The sequence below is a fragment of the Xenopus tropicalis genome, chromosome 6 (genome assembly GCF_000004195.4).
Source record: "Xenopus tropicalis strain Nigerian chromosome 6, UCB_Xtro_10.0, whole genome shotgun sequence".
Classification (NCBI taxonomy): Eukaryota; Metazoa; Chordata; class Amphibia; order Anura; family Pipidae; genus Xenopus; species Xenopus tropicalis.
Window position 1 is genome coordinate 29,773,254 of NC_030682.2, and position 21,147 is coordinate 29,794,400.

The window sequence follows — 21,147 nt, forward strand, 5'->3', positions numbered from 1 at the left end:
AGGGAAAAGGTTATATATCATTATTCTACTTCTTTAGGGTCAGTTAGGGTGAAAATTGGGCAGAATGGGCAATTGCTCACCTACAAAACCCAGACTCAAGGTCAATTATAGTCAGATGTGGGGTGAATATGTCTTAGCATTCGTTAAACAAATGACTGACACACCAATATTTTTTCAGGTATGTACTCATTTTATAAGGTAAGAGGGGCCTTATGCAAAGATTGGACCCTCAGAAGGGACCTTTGTCAAAGTTTGGGCCTTTGAACTAAAAAAGACATAGCACTGGAAATTATGGATAGAGATTTTATCTGGAAACCCAATGTCTCAAGCATTCTGGATTTATGGGCTGCTACTTCAGACTGTCAATACTTAATCAGAACACAAGATGTATATTTTATATAGACAACAGCATTTAACTGTGATCTGTGGGTTGGCTAATGCTGGGCTCTAGTGCATTAAAAAGGCTGACAGGTTCCAAACTAATGTATCAGAGTTTCCCATGCAATTTTCACGCTCTCACTGTATACTCACATATCCAGTAAAATATTAAACAAATCAGAACAAAAACTGATGAAGAAATCCAAATGGTTAACTTTTTATTGCAGAATATCTATTAGGATTTCCTGTCAGGAAATGAAGTACTTATTGAACATGTTTATTTTCTTGTCTGGTTGGTAACGTCATAATCAACTTCAAATCTTCTAAATATGCTAAAATGTTTATTTTACTCAGGAAATCACAGAACTGCAAGAATGCATGGAACGCTGGCTCTAATGCCTGGCCTCATGCACATCAGCCATTTGTGCTTATTTGCAACTGCATTTGGCAAAACCATGTCAACATGACAACATTACACCTGAATCATACAAAAAAGTCTGTTATGCACAGCCCCGAATGTATAGTTTGGGTGCCCCAGGCCACCTTATATCACAATTACAGGCCAGATATCGGTCGGCCGGGCCCCTCGGTTCTGCCCCTACATGGGCCGATAAGCTGCCGAATCGGTCCAAGGGACCGATATCGGCAGCTATAATTGGCCCGTGTATGGGGACCTTAATTTTGTTTGCTATCAGCCTTAAGGTGGCCATACATGGGCCGATTGTAGCTGCCGATATCGGTCCCTTAGACCGATTCGGTAGCTTATCGGCCCGTGTAGGAGCTACAACGACAGGCCTGCCTGACCGACATCTGGCCTGAAATCGGCCAGATATCGATCAGGCAGGTTTAAAAATTCAGTCCATCGGGGACCACATGAACTCTTATAGACAAGTGTATTTTATAGGCTGACCTCTATCATCTTTAAAAGGGACATTAAACCTTGTCTGTTGCTGAACTACAGGTTCCAGCATTTCAAGCTGTAGAAGAATTCTGGGACATGTGGGGCAGCAATGCTTCAGACTGGACATCGTTCATCTGCAGTAATGGTTTCTCTTTCTACACCTGTGTTCTATTACAAATCAATCATTCAGTGTTTATTTATTTAAACTTACGGTCTGGCGGAGAGCTTGAGATCAGGAATGCACATGTTGTCTTCTCCGCAGTCCACTAGAATGTGCGCCTATATGAGGGTATAATGAAGAACAATGGCTTTTTTTTTACCATTTTAAAATGAAAATATTTATTACAAGACAGAATAATGTAAGCACCAAATAATTTCCTAAAAATATTTCCCCAGAAACTTAGTTTTACTGCTTGTTTGTTTGGTTTAGTAGTAGCCATTAAAGGAGAAGGAAAGGTAAAAACTAAGTAAGCTTTATCAGAAAGGTCTATGTAAATACAGCCATAAGCACTCACAGAAACGCTGCACTGAGTCCTCGATTAAAAGAAACACCGGATTTATATTCTTCTTTTGTGTACACATGTTCTTCTGTGTCAGACTTCCTCTCTCAGAAAAATCCTTCAGGGCAGGGGCACCAGTCTGTTTAGTTTGCTCCTCCCCCATAAGAATTCAGAAGAATTCACTCCCCCTCCCATCAGAAAATGTAATCTGAGCTACTAGCAGCTAGAGCTGCAGCACAGAAGCTACTGAGACCAAGTTAAAATGGTGGCTGCTATCTTAAAGGGGGTATTCACCTTTATAAAACATTCAAAAATCTAATAATTCACATTAATAGAACAATCTTTGCCATATAAAATGTGCAGTTTAATAGATTCACCTCAGAATCCCTTTGCTGATCATTTACTTCTGCACGGACCCTGTGCTGGGGGGGGGGATGTCGGCGACCCCTATTAATGCTGCAGTCGTTACTTTACTTCCTCATTCGATGTCACACATACTACTGGCAGTACTGTCTTCAAGTTTAATTGCGCACGTGCAATGATTTTCGCATCCTATCTCCTATTGGCTGTGTGCCCTGCCATTCTGTCTCTGATCCAACATCTGCCTTAGATTCAGTGTGCCTACGGCAGAGTGCTTCAGTGAGGGTGGATACATTAAACAGTTAACTCTCTAAAAAATCTATATTTTAACAATCTGCTCTGGCTGCTTGGGGGGGGTGGTGGGCAGGGCTGGGGAAACTTGGGATGCAGAAGAGATCATTTTAAATGGTGGTTGGTGGTGCGGGCAGGCTGTGTTGTGGGGGAACTTCAGGTTGTGGGGGGGTGGTTACAGTGGTGCTTTGGGTACTTGTATAAGTTCAGGGTGGGGCGGCCTGTGCTGTGGGAACTTCGGGTGCACATTGGAAAATTGGGTCGGGGGGAGGATTGTGCAGGCAGTGATAGTACGGACGGGGTGTGTTGGGAAAACTTGAGGTTGCCGTGGAGGGGCCTCAACTTCCTACCCCTCCTAACTTTGCCCCCTCTGGATCCTACGGATAATGTCAGCCCTCCTCCAGTTCTTACAGCCCTCCTATTTCTTCAGCCTTTCCAGCTTGCATCTGACAAGTAAGTGACTCTTACACACACACGCACACACACTTACTTTTACACTTACACACACATACATAGGGTTTTGTGGAGAATATGATGGGTAAGCATGGTTTGACATGATTTTGAATTAAAGAAATATTTAGGTTAGCATAGCTTTTCTGTTTGGTGCTTTGCTGTACAAATACATATTTACCCATGTTTGATTGGGCCAAGGGCAAAGTCTGGACATGATGATGTCAGCATATAGAAAGTTCTCAGTGTCAGGTTCAAAATAGGCCACTCCCATCCCTTCAGAAAATTGATGAGAGAGACAGGAGTGGGACTGATTTAACAGGTATAAAACAGACCCTTTTACTTTTCTTTATGGAATTTCTAACAAGCTGAGAGCATTGTTGGTGGTTTAACAACATTTTGACATTGAAGGTGAACAACCTCTTTAAGCAAAAAGATGGAACTTCTAGGGCTGTTTACTCAGGTATGGTTAAGCTTTCTGTAGAATAAAAGTAGCGTTCTGGCTTGTACTATTATGGCTTTCCTTCTCCTTTAAATGGGACACTATTACCATAACACAGTGGGGCTTTACATGCCTACACCAAACTGTACTAACAGGAAACAGGAAATATACCATAGAATGCCTTGTTTAAAATATGTTATTCCGAATCTACAATCCAAATTGCACATATTTCAAATGCAACCATAAAAGGTACCCATGGGGTCATTTGCGGATTTCCGTGGGTTCTCAAAATATCCCAACATGTCTTTAGAGCCCATTTCTACAAAGGGTGTCCATTAGATCACCATTAACAACCCTCTATACTGAAAGATGCTCCTACTGACTATTAGCTCCGAATGCTAAGACAAGAATTGGCAAACCACCGGAGAGACCATAAGATCTCCACTTAGCCATAAGCTGCAAGGCAAAGACCCTCTAAGTTTAAACTGATATATTTAGTTGATGAAAAATATGTAAGAATATAGAAGAAAAAAGGATTATCTTCAAGAAATGGATAGATTCAAATCCACCATTTTTATCAGAGGTCTTTACTGAGCTACAAGTTTTATGTACAAATGAAGCCATTGCCCTCAAATTTAGTAACACAAAAAAATGTACAAGATACTTGTCTAAATGGAAACTTCATATAAACACTCTTTCTCCCAAGGATAGATCTTATTTTGGACTCATTACTCTACGTACCATAGTTCCATGAATGCTTAAAATCTCTAACTAGCCTGTCCAATTGTAATAAGTATTATTATATTTAATTTTATTCTTAGATGCATGTTTAATAGCGATCTACGTTATTCCTTCATTATCTTTTCATTCCTTGTCAATTGTAAAAATTGATTGAAATGTTCACTGAACTGTATTGTTCATATTATGACTTTATTAATCCTTGTTGGGATTTTGCTTGTTTTTTCAATGTTTCATGTAATTATCTAATAATAATAATTAAAAAAAAAAGAATATAGAAGACAAAAAGTGAAACACTGGTAGAGAGTGTTAGAATTGCCATTCTTATACTAAGCACAGGGAGAACATCTTAGCATAGAGAATATATTTTTTGACCCTATCTCTATCACTCCCTTTAACGAGAAGGACATCAACTAAGCCCCCCAAAATATTACAATAGTTAATCATTTGAACCCCAACTCATCCTCAGATTACCTGTTCTTGAATGGTTGCTTTCTTGTAACGATTGAGGATCGGTTTCAGTTCCTGGTCACCCAGATAAGCCGATTCATCCAAACTGTAATTTAAGTTGACACTGATTGGAGTGAGCTTATCGCGGAATTCACTTTCTTCCTGCAGGCAAGATAATTAGATGTAAAAAATAATAAGCTGTGAAGTGAAATGCCCACAGTGATTAGTGCAAAGCGTCTGCACGTTGTGAAAATTAGTGACGGCAATCCAAATAATCAGCCTTTGATACTATTGCGATATCTCTAACAAAGAAAACTGTTATCACAAACTGCTCTACAGATAATAACAAACAGGAAAAGGATCGTTCCACATGACATGGGATGAGGAAAAAGACATGACTGAGGGCAATGTTAAAGGATAAATGATGCCATTCATTTATTTGTGATGTGGCCAAAGTATCTACTAAATATTTAGAAAAAAATACCAGATATAAAATCATTGTGATTCAGCCCCAGCACCCCCCACTAAGAGAACTCTAAACATTTATGTGTTCTTGGCAATCTATCCAAAATGCTAGTTAATCTGTCAAAATAAGAGGAAGGAAATGATTGCCTACAACCTGGAGTGGGCTGCACATGGAATCCCTGCATATTATGGGATACAGACAACGTTCCTTCTGTTTGTATATTTTACCCTTTAGATGGTATTAGAGCATTTTTCAGTTTTTATCTCTGCACTGTCCGTGTACTGTTGTATTATTTAATCATTGCATTAATATTAGTAAAATGCTTTATTCCCAAGTAACATGTACACTGTGTTTCTCTATTTTTGTACTTACTGCATCATGTGGGACCCTAGGCAGGGTAGGCCTTTGGAGCCCCTAACTCCAAAAAGAATACTAATCTGGGTCCCCAAAAAGTAAATTCTATTTTCTTTTCTTTCTCTTCTGCTTCCATTCCTTACCTCTCCTGCCATTAATCTTCTTTCTTTAGCAATCTGCCCTACCATTGTGTGCTCCCCATATAAAAGCACTTGGCAACATATATTTCTTTCCCAGAAGCTGCTCTGTGATTGGGCAGGAAGTTCAACTCTGAACATTCACTATCCTGTCAAATTGTAGCGTGTTTCCTGCACAAAGAGTTGTTTGTGGCCGAAAATTGGCCAAACTAGACATTCTGGTCACAAAGCAAAGGCAGTCTAGAAAATCTGTGGTCACTACATGTGGACCCCTTTGCATCATGCGGGTCTTAGATGGGTGAATCGTTCACCTAATAGGTAATCCAGTCCTGTTTGGCTTATAACAATAACTGTTAACTTGCCATGCCATATACTTGATGGACCCTCTGATGATTTCTTTGTAAATAGAAAAATGCTATTTATCTTACAATTTTAATACACATCTTGTAATCCATATTGTTTACCCCGAATTCTTATCTCCAAACAGGAGCAGTTTCTCAACTAGAAGAGACAGGAGCTAAAGGGTAATGAAGGCGTGAGTGAAGAAGGGCACAGCACACACATGATTAATCTTTAAAACGGAAATGGTTCCCAGGGTAGAACTTACTCTGAGATAAACAAGGAAGTCCAAGCACTGGGATAATCTTTGTTTGTTGATGATCAGATCAAAAGAATGGTGGGCCTGGTGTGATTCCATAAAAAGTGTTCTTTTCACTGCACCCTTCTGTTTTAACCAATCCAGTTCAAGGTCAGCTTTCACAACTGTAGGAACACGGAATTTATACAGTTAAATTATGCTTTTATAAACTCTTCAAAAAGCAAATATTCATCTTTTTACTGGCTTATTAAATCACTGATTTCTAGTTCCTTTCCAACAAAGTTAAGTAACTTATGCATTCCATGCCAGCCAGCCAGCGTGCCAGCAACCTATTCTGTTTCACAGCAACTTACAAGAGCATCTCATTATTTATTCAAAGAGAGTTCTAGAAAGGGACAAAATTAAGTAAATAAATAGAAATTGCAATGTGTTATTATTTGTACTTTAGAGAACTGCCAAAGTTAATTACTGGAGACGATCTAAGGGATGTCCAACTGTTACAGACATGCCACTGTTTATATAACAAGGTCTTCATATTACTTAGAGTCCCATGTGAAATGAAAGGCATTTCAGTACAGCAAAGGGTCCACACAATCAAGATATAAATAAACCCAACAGAAAGGAATTCATTTTTTTAGTGAGTTTATAAAATATACTTGTGGACTTAGGTTATCTATGCATAGTATGCATGGCTGGGTTCTTCACCTATCAATCAGAACCCAAAACTGGGTCTTTATTTTGGCCCCCTATGCTTTTAGTCAATCCCCAGGCAGCTTATGGTACCCAGAATGACATTTAAAGGACATGTAAACCCTACATTTTCCTAACATGTATATACTGTAAGTTGGCTACATCTCCCCCACCCAAACCCACACCATTTGTATTGCATATATCCCCTCTGTTCACCAGCACCATCACATTTTCCTAAAACGGCTTTCACCCGGTGGCCAATTTCCCTCTTAAACACTTTAGTGACATTTACATCTGCAAGTTAATGCAATGAAGAATGCAGGCTTACACAGGCGACTCACTTTGATAAAAAGTCCTGCTTGGATTGTGCCCTGTAATAGTTAAACTGAGCAAGTGTCGGGCTGGGCTGGCTTGCTGGCAGTGGGCTTTAGGGTGTTAGGGGAGGCCCAGCCAAGCTGCACTTACTTGATTAGCTGGGCCCCCCTGTGGTCAGTGAGCTGCAGCCTTCAGAAATGAGGGAGGGAGCTCCAGTGCCTGCACCTTCTTTCTTCTAACTGGAGGAAAAGTTAAGTCCCGGTAAAGCCACATGGGGATTGGATGGGTGAGGTTTAAACTTCCCCTCCAGCCCATCCAATCCCCATGCAGCTTTACGGGGACTTAACTTGTACACATCCCTTAATTTAATGTTGTTCCTGAGTTCTGGATCAAATCATCTCTTTTTACCTACTGTTAGAAGTTTTCATTTGTTCTATTGAAAAAAGGGTATACTGTCCCTTTAATGCCGATCTAGGCATGTATGTGTGTATGGGATGGAGGGTTTGTGTCCTGTGTTGATTATGTGGGATGTAGGTGAGTTGTGGAAGACAGTCTGTGTCGCAGCAGTATAGAACTGTGTGTGTTTGTGTATTGCTGATTCTCACTTCAGTTTGATTCTACCAAGGCACTAATAGACTTGACTTTTATGTTCTTCCATTGTTTTTATTGGTTTCCTCCAGGTGCTACAGCAAAAACATATTAATAGGTTAGTTGGCTTCTTGTGTAACCAAGGCCAGCAAATGCACAAACTGTAAATGCTGTGTCAGTCAGGAGAAAGAATACATTATTTCTTGGTACTACATGTCATTTTATAATTTCCACTTTTGAAACAGGCACATTACATCATCCTGCAATGTGAAACTGATTGATATCAATCCATGTTTCCATGTTCTATTATGCTAAACCTGTGGTTTCCCAACTGTGGGACTGAAAAAAAATGTTTAGCCTAGATGCCAGTTACGGTGAGATTTGGGGCTTAAACATATTTCTTAGCTATTTATTTTTCTATGTATGGGTCACTTAAAGGCAATATTTTTATATTTCTGAAGTTCTATTGAGCTACTCAATTTTGCTCTTCTTATCTATCCTTTACACCACTCCTTTCAACTGAAACAGTACAAGCTACAATATACATGTGTATATATTCTATTTTCCTTTATACTCTGAAAATCAAACAGTATATCAAGTTACTCTACTTACCAATATTTGAAGGGATGCTTTGCCCAGACACAGTCACACACACTCTTACAGTGAAACTATGAAAATTAAAACACAAATAATTAGGCATGTGTTGGGCTAAATAAGCGAAGCAATGACAAACTATATATATAAATACAGCATGGAGGAGCACTCACCAAACAAAAACACAGCATGTCTGGATACAGGTAAAATGTGTACAGAGCAACAAAAATGTATCGCACTCAGCAGGCTTATCTGGAGTAACTGATTTTTAACAAACAAACAAAAGAAATTCCAACGTTCCGATCACATCATTGTGATCTTCCTCAGGGAAGATTCTCTCTTCACTTGTATAGAATTTAGAGGAGCATATGTATGTATGTCTTTATTTATAAAGCGCTACTTATGTACGCAGCTCTGTACAGTAGAATACATTAATACAAACAGGGGGTTATTTAGATAATAATAGATAAATACAAAGTAGAACAATAAATACAAAGAAATAAAAGATATAGTTGCAATAATTTAAGGCCTCTCAAGGCAACTTCCACGATTTCGGGAAATCGCTTTGCCGCATATGCCATCCAACCAGTGATTTACATTCAAGCCGGTGGGATGGCATATCGGGGAGATTAGTCGCACGCAACAGTGATATTTGTTGTGGGCGACTAATCTCCCTATCTACCACGGCCCTAAGAGTCAAAGACACAAGAGGATGGAGGTCCCTGCCCTGTAGAGCTTACAGTCTATATGGGAGCATATGTGATATGACATTTTTTAACATCCGTTAAAAGTGAGTAAAGAGATATGAAATTTTACTATGGCGAACTGTGGGAGATATTGTTTCAGCAATTGATAAAGGTTATATTGTCTGTTGTGCATAATCTTTTGATACAGTATCTGAACTGAACCATCTAACAGCTATAAAGGCAGCTTCACTCCACACCAGTAATCCTGGCCACGTCTGGGTGCAAGAAAGGTAAGCAGGGGTGGGTTTACTGATCAGGTAAGCAGGGGTGGGTTTACTGATCAGGTAAGCAGGGGTGGGTTTACTGATCAGGTAAGCAGGGGTGGGTTTACTGATCAGGTAAGCTGGGGTAGGTTTACTGATCAGGTAAGCAGGGGTGGGTTTACTGATAAGCTTGTGATCGTTCTCCCATATCTAGTGTATTGTGCCAAGTGAATTTGTGCAGTTGTAAACAATCTTCAAAAACAATGGCCAAGAAACAGCTAGAAGGACCATGATACAAGTTTTGCCCACTTACTGCATCCCAGTCATTGCAGGGTGTCACCATGTTCTTATCAAACTCATGAACCTTTGTAGCTAGTTGAATTATACTGAATTATGCCAAAAAGCAGAGATTCTATTTGGGGGCCAGTATTAAGTTAGGAAAACTACCCTGGGCTCTAGACATATGAGGCTCTTCAGTAAAAGGTTATAGGTAGAAATAGTATAGGAAAGCTGGTGGTGATAATGATGGTGGAAGCAGAGTAAGATGGTGACATAAACACTTTGGCCCTTTGGCTACCCACACCCACTAACAAACAAAGGCTCTTGAGGTGCTGGGAGTTGAAGTTTAATAACACCTGAAGAATCTTGGGTTGAATATTAGTATAATAATGGGGTCAGTTTTTCACTTATCCCTGCTACTACTTAAGAACAGCTGGAGTGTTACAGTTTAGCTAACACTGAGACCATCTCCCCTTCCCCAAAAAATACCCTGAAGTGATTTTATCTACAGATCTGTGATCTATTCTCCATGTCTTTATTACTCTAATCCACCAGTGTATCAGATTGCTTTGAAAGTCAATGGTCTGGCACACAGGCCTGAAACTGAATGACACATCGTAAGGTTATTTAGTGAGCAATAATGTAACTATTTCCCCTTGCCACGTTCCCTTGCCCTAAATTCCCCAGAAGGCTGAAGAAAAACCCCAAAGATCTTATTAAAAATAACAATTTAAAAGAAGTTGTTAGCAACTAAAGGAAACTGGAAAATTGTTTAAAATAAACCATCGCATGTATCACATATCTGTAACAATTCCATTCAACACAGACTCAAACAGTGCTATGTAGTTAGTATGCCTGCATTCGAATGGAAAATATGGTAGGCAATATATATAGGGGTATCATTTTTTTTAACCTGACTTTGTCCTGGGAAATGTTTCAGAAAATAGCCTATAATGCAAATAATTATAAGGGACAAACTGGTGCACTGCCACCCATGTACTGTGCCCACTGTGTCCCAGTCATTTGTCCCAAGGACCAACAACCAGATACTAACAGAGATCTATGAAGACCCATCGGAAGAGGACCACATGAACACACAAATGCAGTTGGAGTTCCAAACCAAATAGATATCTGGATCAATTTGTATTCCTATACAAAGTAACAAATTAAAATGGCAGAGGATGAAGGCCCCAGTCATATAGAGTGTATGCATCAAGTCTGAATCGAAAATTCACCAGCAAAACCCTTTCTCTTTATATCCTAGGTGACGCATTATGGCCTAACTAGACCCTTGGTGCAGAAACGTTGAAGAGAAGAAATTCCATATGTTTTACAGGGTAGAACATTATCACAACCAGTGAGGGAAGCCACAACTAGGTTACATATAATTGCATTTCTCCCATGCACAATTAACATATCTTAGTGAGACCCAGAAACCTCTAATCATAATGCACTGAAACTGAAGACCAGCTTCCTCTCTGTAATGTCATTAAAATGAGAGACTGGAGACTACACATCTGGTGTATTGTACATGTTACTCGGGGAGATGTAGATATCTCCTATACATCATTACACTTCATGTTGCAAAAAATGCATGGGCTAATTATGGCAGGTCCCCCTCCTGCTTGCCCAAGAAATGAAATTTAGATTAGGGCCCATGGGAAATAAATAATGAACTGGCTGAAATCCTGAACGGTTTACGGATAATGGACATTGATCAAAGCATTTTATCTTTTGGACTCGGCCCCTCCAATCATATAGGTTTCTCTCTTTTACGGATTAGCGGATTTGCTAACATGTTACATGGACTACGCAGGCAAGCCGTTTGCATCTAAAATCCCATGGGAACACCTCACTAAAGCAAGCAGGGACAGATCATGTGATCTCTGGCATTGTAAAATGCTACACCATTTGGGTTCTACCATAAAGTCAAGGTGGACATAGAAGATCAAATTAAGATGTCACTTATCTTCCCAAAAATATTATTACGGTATATACCATATAAGCTATGCAGTGTATATATATATATATATATAGGATTTATTTGTCCTTTCTTCTCCACTTTCATTTTAAATAGTGGCCCCTGAAAGTGCTAAAGAAATGCAGAGTGTTCAGGTTTTCTAGAGACACAGCAGACTTGCACCACAAGATAACGGCATTTTAACACCACTCGCAGAAGTGACACAATCCCCACTCTGAAAAGATGCACCCAATTTACAAACAAAACTGTGGTGGACACAACTCAGCTGCAATGACGCTGCAATTCTGGGGAACAATATGGCACATTCATTCCTCATTGACCCTTTATGCATTTTAAGGGGGATTTAACATTTTTTCTTTGCCCTACAATGTCAACATGCATATGCTCATCTTTATATGCATATAATACACAATGAATATCCTATAAATTAAATCTCTATAATGGTGCTTAGTGATGTCATCAGTTATTATCAGTGCTTAGTGATGTAATTCCTGGCATATTACTCTTCAAAACTTGTGTTATATATGAATAATGTGCCCCCTGTTGTAAAATATGATTATTAGCATTCCATTACCTGTATAAAGGCATGGTCATGAAACACCTCGGTTCCATGACCAACAGGGGGTACATTCACTATATATATTGCCAGTGCATCATCCTTTTATTACTACTGTGAAAACAAAATCCTCTATCTTGTTTTTTTTCCCAAGACCCCAAGAAAATATGTGAGAGGAACATAAAGCATTTGCGCCAGAGTTTGCAACCTCTTGCTACATTAGGGTGACCAGATCAGTTGAAAATTCAGGCACACATCTGAAAAATTCAGCTAGCAGGGCTGGACTGATTGCAGTTTCATTTAAAAGCAATTTAACATTTATTAGATGTGTCTCAGAATTTTCAAGTGATTAGGTTACCCTATGCTACTCTGTCTTTGAGGTCGGAAGGGTTAAACTTGTTGGCCATGTGTCTTTTTCTGACTTCTTTATCTATAACTGTGATATAGGCTAAAGGTGGCCATACACGGGCCGACTATAGCTGCCGATATCGGTCCCTTGGACCGATTCGGCAGCTAATCGGCCCGTGTATGGGGAGAGCAGAGCGGCCTGGCCGACCGATATCTGGCCTGAAATTGGCCAGATCTCGATCGGCCAGGTTAGAAAATCTGGTCGGATCGGGGATCGCATCGGCTCGTTGATGCGGTCCCCGATCCGACTGCCCCATTGACGCCCACATAATCTGATCGGATTATTATTTTTTTTACCTAAATGCTCCCCGATATCGCCCACCCGTAGGTGGGGATATCGGGGGAAGATCCGCTCGCTTGGCGACATCGCCAAGCGAGCGGATCTGCTCGTGTATGGCCACCTTAAGAGTTTGGTGGATCCCGCAACCCCATCAAACTTTGCACTGCAAGATTTAATCAGAGAGTTCTATAAATATATAAATATATTATATATTTATGTTTCATATAAAATAATATATGAATGTAAAGTAAAAGTAAATTATAGGAAACTGTAATCATTCAGCCACATAGCTTCTAGTTTGCTGTCTATTTTGATTATAAGCGGATCTCAGCCTCAGAGTTTCGGGCTACCTTTAAGTTTCCTTGTGTGGTTTTCTGTAATTTCACTTGCACAGACCCAGCCATCAACACACTCATATAGAACAAGCTACACAGCTGGCTCAGGAATACCACGGCCGACCCCAAGAGACTGCGGAATCAGATGCCGGCTAGATTTTCCCTACTAATTGTTCTCAGATGCGGAATACAGGGTTATAACAACTACAAGCCAAAATTAAAACAACATAAAGCAAATGAATGACAAAGTCAGTCATTTGTAAAAAAAAATCCTAGGCAATGCAGATCTATTTAGTTTTTTATATATACATTTTGCTACTGGAACGCAAAACAAAATGGAAATTATGTCAGTCAAGTGTGTATATGCACTGCTTATATATACAGTATATATACATATTCTAGATTTATTTTACTTATCGAGGCCTCTAAAATGTGCTGTAAATGTTTTGGAATTGTGCATAGTGCAACAGAATACCTTTGATAATATATGGATACTGATCAGTTCATTGATTGGGCAAGTTAGTAAATTTCATAGGCATCAGTGGTTGCATGGTGCATCAGCAGATCATTTGGGCTGTTGGCAACTGCAACAATAGGAAGGTGTCCATACCATGTACAGACTCTAATAAGATATCCATCCTTTCAAGCTGCTGGATAGGATCAGCCAGGGTCCAGTATGACCACAGTTAGGGAGATCCTTCTTCTATACCTGGAGACTCAACTTAGTTGTGCAATGACGTCAGGGAGTTGCCCCTGTTATCGACATTCATTAATCAAGTGTTACCTGTTCTGCTGCCCATACTCCTAATGATATAATTGTGTGCCCAGACTGCTAAGCAATGTCACATTCTGGTTTCTTGGAATGGGACTGTATTGTTTGTGCAGATTGATTGTGCGAATTGGTCTTCATTTTTTATGCTTTTTACATTATTTAGCTTTCTTATCAGCAGCTCTCCAGTTTGGTATTTCAGCAGCTGTTTGGTTGCTACAGGTTTATTTGCCCTAGCAACCAGGCAGTGGTTTGAATGAGAGACTGAAATATGAATAGGGAGGTGAATAGTGACAAAAAGTATACAAAAATATCAAACTGTAGTCTCACAGTGAAATAGTTTTTGGCTGATGGGGTCAGTGACCCATATTTGAAAGCTGAAAACAGAAGACAAATAAGTCAAAAACTATTAAAAAAATAAAATAATGAAGATCAATTGCAAAGCTTCTAAGAATGGGACATTTGATCACATACTAAGTTAACAAAAATTGTGAACTGCCCCTTTAAGAAAGTTTTTGCAAAAATTTTTAGCAAGGCTAACTTTGCAAGTTGAGCCAGTGACAAAAAAATGAGTAGAAATAAAACAAATTATAACTAAATATATATATAAATCCCATTAGACAAATCCATAGTGAAACTATAAGGTACAGAGATCCTTATAGAAAAGAATAAGCACAGATAACTGAATATGCAGCCCTTCTGCATAAGACAAACAAATTCTGAGACAAACACAGGGCCCACATTCACCACTGCATGTCGTTGTTTATTAGCAATTAATCTACAATGTTTATGAAAACGCTAATTATGAAACTGGTGGCCAATTAATTGCCTGTTTGTTGCCTCTTTTCAGCTCATTTCAGAGCTGATTGCAACATAATCCCTTCCTATCACTAATGTTACGTATTAAGGGATGCTTGTGGTTAGGCCATAAAGTCCCTGATTGGGCAGAGAAGTCATGGAGAATTCCAGGCTCAGGCAAAATTACTTCTAAGAATGAAAATTGCGCATAGCAGCAAAGCTCTGAGAAAGAGAACTTCTTGGATATCTGAGAACACCAATCAGGCCCATAAATTGCTTTAACGGTAGTGCCATGTACTAGCGCAGTTATTTAGGTTTTGTAGAAAATCAAATAAATCTTAACTATTTCCCCTCAATGGGCAATTGCTGAAAATTAGCGCCGGTAAAATAATAGCAAGAGGCTCACTAAAGGAAATATTGCATTACTTGTAAAAAGAAGGTTTCTGTGTATTCTGTTTCAGATGTTAAATTAGGTGCCGTGGTTATTATACCCCCTCCGAACGCAAAAATGTACTGTGAAATAGAGAACAGAGTTTACTGTAAAAAAGGTATGTCATTATCCCTTTAAACAGAGAAACTTGGCCTCAAAAAAGTGTCTATTAATCAAAAGGTCCCTGGGACCATACACAGATAAAAAAAAGTCTTTAGCACATATGAGCTATTCTTCATTCTGACAAATTTGGTTCAGGGTTGGGAAGAATTTCTAGCCTTGTGCTGAGAGGCTTTGATGGATGGAGCCCAAAGGTTTTTCCGAAGCTCGTATAAAACACAACAGGGAAGGAAGGTCCTGCCACTGGTTCTTACTTGTGTCCATATTGCCTTACAGTGTTACAGGGCATGTATCTGTCTGCACTGTAATTGGTTTTCCACTGTGTGTACAATAAAATACACAATGCCAGAGCCATCAATCATCACTGCTGTCAACAAGTCCTATGCTAACCTGGCCTGATTACTTAGAACACAAGAGGAAAAGACAATTATGGTTTAGTTCACACTTACCAAGTCACCAGAAATTCTGAATTGGGGAGCTGGCAGGTTTTATTCTCTGGGTTCAGAATCATGGGGTGGAGCAAAAGTTGAGCATCAACAGTGATCACTGGTCTCGCTCTGGGTTAAAGAACAACAGCCAGTAAGAAGAGGGGAAACCAAGACAATCCTAAAGTGCAAATCCCTTGACATTCCTTGGTTTATTTTGCCAGATGCTTTGTATGTGTTATATATTTGTATTACATGTTATAACTGAGCTAAAGGAACACAAGAAATGTATCAATCTTCCCCCACCTGAATCCCTGGAAATCATTGTATGAAAACCATAAAAGTTTACATGTATGTTCCCGTGTACCTACTACATCATCACATAAGGTAAGAAAGAATCTTTTAAAGCAAAACTGACTCCCATCACCCCCTAGCAGCCTCTCTGCCCCTTAAGATCAGCACATAAAAAAGACACCCTGAAGTGGAACTTTAACAAATGACCTGATACAAAAATGATCCTTTACCTACCTATAAACAACAGCTTTTCCTGCTCCAAAAGCTCCCACAATAAGATCTAAAGTACAGAGAAGAAATACACAGTAAGAAAAAAGAATTCAGCACAAAAGCTATAAACATGTTTATAGTGCTACTAATTATATGAATTGCTGCTGTTTAATTATTTTGGGGCAACAAGCACCAAGTCTTTAACATCAATTATTATTATTCCAACATAACAAAAACAAGGAACAGTATAACTGGATAATACCTTGATGATATTCTATTTATAATATGCAAGATTCACAAATAACCTGGGAACTATATTATTATTAATTAAATTTACCCCTGTTATAATATATATAAGGATATTAGATAGTGGTTTTATATGTCAGAGCACCGATATATATATTATAACTAATGACACCATCAAGCACCATTTATAAGGATAATGTATAATTTACAAGGTATTTATGGCTCTTGTCTAAAATATAACATACAAAATAAAATTCAGCCTCTAACTATATTAGGATATTAGAAGTGAGCTAAATAAATGTACTCAGTCTGCAATCTAATATGTTTCTCTGTACCTTTCTAATTCTTATATTTTACAATGGGATGTACATTATTTCCGGTACATGTCCTGTTTAGTAATTCATCAAGTAGGCCTTACCCACATCACTGTGTGCCAATTATGGCTTATTAGATAGTTTGCCATACAGCAGTGTATATAGCAAGGAGTGTGAGCACAGTATTTGTTATTACAGCCTTACAGCATGTGGTGTGAATGAGGCCCCCCTAACTGACAGCTTAGTGACAAGAGTATTAAGCCAATGTCCCACTAGAGTGATTTGTGCTTGATTGTTTTTCTTGTGGTCTGTCCAGTAATCTGAGGGACATATATATAAACATGAGCATCAGTGACTAGTGCTAAGAACTAAAATGCTATCTGGACATCTCTGTGCGTCTCTTTCAGAGTTGAGTAAAGGGAGGGGAAAATCCAATGATTGCTGGGATGTCATATCTCATTAGCAGGAACTGGAAACCTTCACATTAAACTGAAATCCGACATCGGGGCAAGGCTATAACCATACAAAGATGTTTTACTTGCAATAATGTGTTTTATTTTCATATGTTTTCTTTATTAAGGTGGGCATTGCCAAGTACAACAGACATCCCATGGGCAACCTACGCTCCCACCAGAGCTCTGTCTGCTCAAAGCAATTTCTTATCAGCCATCGGGGTTCTGTTAATTGTCTGAGCACCTAGAGAGAGGACTTTCCTTTCATATCCAGATCAGGTTACCCCACAACTTTGAAAATAAAAGTAAGACCTTCTGCTCTGGTTCTTTAACAGACCCACAACTCATGCTGTCACTCTGTAAGCTGCATTGTGAAGGGAACTATAGCATCTACATCAAAATACTTTTAGGGGCAGATTTATTAAAATGTGAGTTTAGAGTATAATACATTAAAGCTTACCCATGTTCTAGTCATACCTTATTATGATTAGGAGAAGCATATTTATCAAATGGTGGGTTCTAACATTTAACCATTATTTAATATTCTTCTAAAAACCCCATAGGAATCAATAGAACATGGGTACGTTTTTATATATTAAGATATAAACTCAGGTTTTGATAAATCTGCCCCTTAGTGTGCCCCGATCATTCCCTCTCTAAGTATCTGAAATGATAGAGAGTGTATATACTCCTGACGTGACAAAGTAAATTCTCCACCACTATAAGTGCCATTTTTATTGGAGTCAGCTGAGAATTTAGCATTCCTGCTAACCCAAGCAATATGGATTTTCTCACTTTTGTGTATAAATGCAAATATGAATGCTATGCGCACTCTGTAATCTCTACTTTTATAAATTATATGGACGCTTTCATCACATAATTCATCCTTTTTGTGTCTTAATGATCCCATGTAGTTTTGTATGCAAGATACTGTCAGCACATAATGAATCATTTTTATTATCCCATTTTATTATTACACAGACTTTCCTATTATTTTCTATGACAGCATAGGTTTAGATTTCATATATTTACATATAAATCCAGTTGTTTGATTGATCCCCTTTGGACAGAATTTGTATCTTCCACACTAAGCTTAATCAGTCATAGACCTCGCCAGGCAGCACTGTATTTCCTGCTATGTGTTTTGTAAGACACGGCTCTAATCCTTATGGTATATCTAGAATCTCTGCTGAAATGCTGTTTCTTGCCAGAAAGTAAGCAGAAATTGGCACATGAATATCAGGAGATAAACTATAATGTTTTCCAAAGTAAATTATTTTGTCCAAAGCTACTCTATTACAAAATGATCACTATTTATTACTTATGACAGTATCTGTGTGGCATAACTGCATTGTACCACAAAAATAACTGCATTGTACCACATATTCAGAGGGTCCCGGCACACACAGCCCACCGGACCTGCTTCTCCCGCTACCTGCCCACCTGCCCCCTCATGTCCCCGCCCCCTTGGGATCTGTACAACAGACTCTGCAGTCCAGACTGCTCAGTTCCTTGGGCCCCCCGCGACCACAGTTATGTCACTGTCTTAATGCCTTAAAATCTTCACCCCTGAGAATTACCACTCCATAGGGCAGAACTGGGACTTTTTCTGGATTCCTCTGGTCTATTTATAATAAATTGGTCACTAATTCTTTAATAACACATAAAAGGTAATTTACAACAACTAAAATGGATGCATATGTTGGCCAACATTGTTAAAGATACTTTGGTCCAAACACATTATTTGCAAATATGCATATTTGCGCCAAGCGCCATTGTATGTCTGTCCGGCCAGTTCTGTTGAATCTTGCGAAAGCGCATCTATTGATCATAGGAAACCCTGGCGCTACTGCCACCCTTTATGTAGTGACGGTTTGTAGGTTCCCCCAGCAGACTCAACAGACCCTACAGATGAATGTTTTTTTAATGCAGTGTGTTGGAAATGTGTGTGCAGTTGCATTTGTATTTATGCATCAGTTGCAATTGGGATTTGCAAAAAAATGCTGGAATTCTGGGAAAATATGCTGCATTGTGGCTAAAAAAATGTTAATTTGCATTAAAAAATTGTACTTTGCCCCCTGCTCCTGGTAAGCAATTGCCCCTAAGAATATTTCCACTTTCTCACACATTCACCCATGCTTACCCAGATCCATTTCCTCATTCTAAATGTGCATGCTAGCGATGATACAGAACTGCAAGTGGCAATTGTGCAATATAGGAACACTGAAAAGGATAAATTGTTGGGGGGGGTCATTTGTAACCAATAGGAAAATGTTGCAAACTTTAAAGACACTGACATCCATTACCCAGGCATAAAGCAGGGATGGTATGTCATATGTACACAGAATGAGGTTTATGCCCCTAAGGACCACATCTTTATTTATATTATCTAAACAATGTGCGCTCTGTATACATTCATTAACAACAAACCATCTTTGTTTTGTTTGTAACCAGGCCTGAAGGGGTGACCTCAAGGACCCCCAATTTAAAAAATTCACTTATCCATTAAAGGTACAGTACCACAATTTGCTTTTCAAGTAAATCAAGTTTCAGTAAACCAATGAAATAGTTATGAGTTGTAATATTCATATCTGTCAAAAATTAAAATGCAAAAAGCTAACTAAATCCAAAACTTCCAGGACTCTCCTAACTGACCACAGGTTTATGCCGTAATGGAGAGATTTGCCCCACATAAATCACTTTGATAGTAGGACCTCATGACTTTTCTGGCCTTCCTTTTCCCCAGCCCCCTTGTGGTTATGGAGTGTGGTGTATGGACCACTTTTAATTTGCGTTATTCAAAAACTCTTCACTACAAAACCTTGACAATGTCAATGTGTAGTCCTGCCAAAGCAACTGATAGATAAAGGTTTTTTATAAATCTATTGTAGAGACTATACTATTATCATGGAAACAGGGATGGACATAGGCAGTATGGTAGTGCCGTGGTTAGCGCTGCTGCCTTGGGCTCCTAGGTTCAATTCCAGTCAGGGCACTATCTGTTGTCCTCAATCTGCTTGGGTGGGCTTCTTTCTAGTTCCCCCCACACTCCAAAAACCAACTGGCTGTTGGCAAAACTAACCATAATGTGTATGATAGGGACCTTAGATTGTAAGCTCCCCCGGAGCTCAAGTGCATGCTATATCTTAATGTTTAAAGTGCTGCAGAATATGTCAGCACTCTCTAAATAAAATATTTCCTTGAATTTTGGTTTAACAGTTCTCTTATTAAGGAAGACAAACTGATTTGGCCAAGTAATGTGTTCAGAGTGACATACAGTGCTGAGTGCACATATGGCAAGTGATTAATGAAGTCAGACAGGGTTATAATGCTTAAAGGAAAAGTCAGATCTGATATTGGAAACTGCTACTATGTTAACGCAGCAGGTCACAAGAGCCTCGGCAACACAAATAAATAGCAGCCCGTAAGCCTATAATTTATTAGTGCAAAGGAAATGATTCATTTGCAAGTTTTAAACATATCAGTTAACATATTCACTTGTGGGAAGGTGCAGGAAACTCGTCGGCTCCTACGTCCTTCTGAGTTATGATGATAGCATCGCAGTTATTATTTCTATGGCAGGGGCATTAAGTAAAAGAAAACATCACTGGGCGAGATTTGTAGTTGTCTCTAAATACATTAATAAACAATAATCAGTAAGAATGTTTGCGTTTACAATGAAACATTTCTAATTGGTTTAAACTTCTGTTTTGCTAAAGGCCAAGTCATATATTTCCATTAAAGTGTATGAAGGGCACCTAAAGCATGCAAAAGAATGAACTTCTATGTAATGGAACTGGGTAATTAAGCTGTTGTACCGTGCTACAGCTGCAATAGTACATTACAGATCTAACCACCCAAACATCAGCCCCCTACTTCATGTCCTGGCTCTATCCCAACTCCCATCAACTACTCCCATCAGTGACATACATGGCTTGGGCCTCCAGCAACAGAGAGGGAGCCAGGCAAGTATCAAGTGACATGAATATATTTGCAGCATGTTAAGCCTGGCCAGATCCTTGGTGCTGTAAGACTTCTATAAAGAACTC

The 21,147-nt window shown here is 39.1% G+C and overlaps 1 protein-coding gene across 1 annotated transcript in view; it reads right to left on the minus strand.

The window, feature by feature from the left end:
- The window catches only part of itga8 (integrin subunit alpha 8), a 107,015-nt gene that overhangs the window by 51,512 nt on the left and 34,356 nt on the right, over positions 1 to 21,147 (minus strand). The window contains exons 14-19 of the mRNA XM_002939028.5: positions 16,111 to 16,156; positions 15,607 to 15,714; positions 8,271 to 8,326; positions 6,075 to 6,229; positions 4,535 to 4,672; positions 1,491 to 1,558 (exon numbers count right to left, since the gene is read on the minus strand). Coding sequence (XP_002939074.2) covers positions 1,491 to 1,558; positions 4,535 to 4,672; positions 6,075 to 6,229; positions 8,271 to 8,326; positions 15,607 to 15,714; positions 16,111 to 16,156 — 571 coding nt within the window. The remainder of the gene's footprint in view (positions 1 to 1,490; positions 1,559 to 4,534; positions 4,673 to 6,074; positions 6,230 to 8,270; positions 8,327 to 15,606; positions 15,715 to 16,110; positions 16,157 to 21,147) is intronic.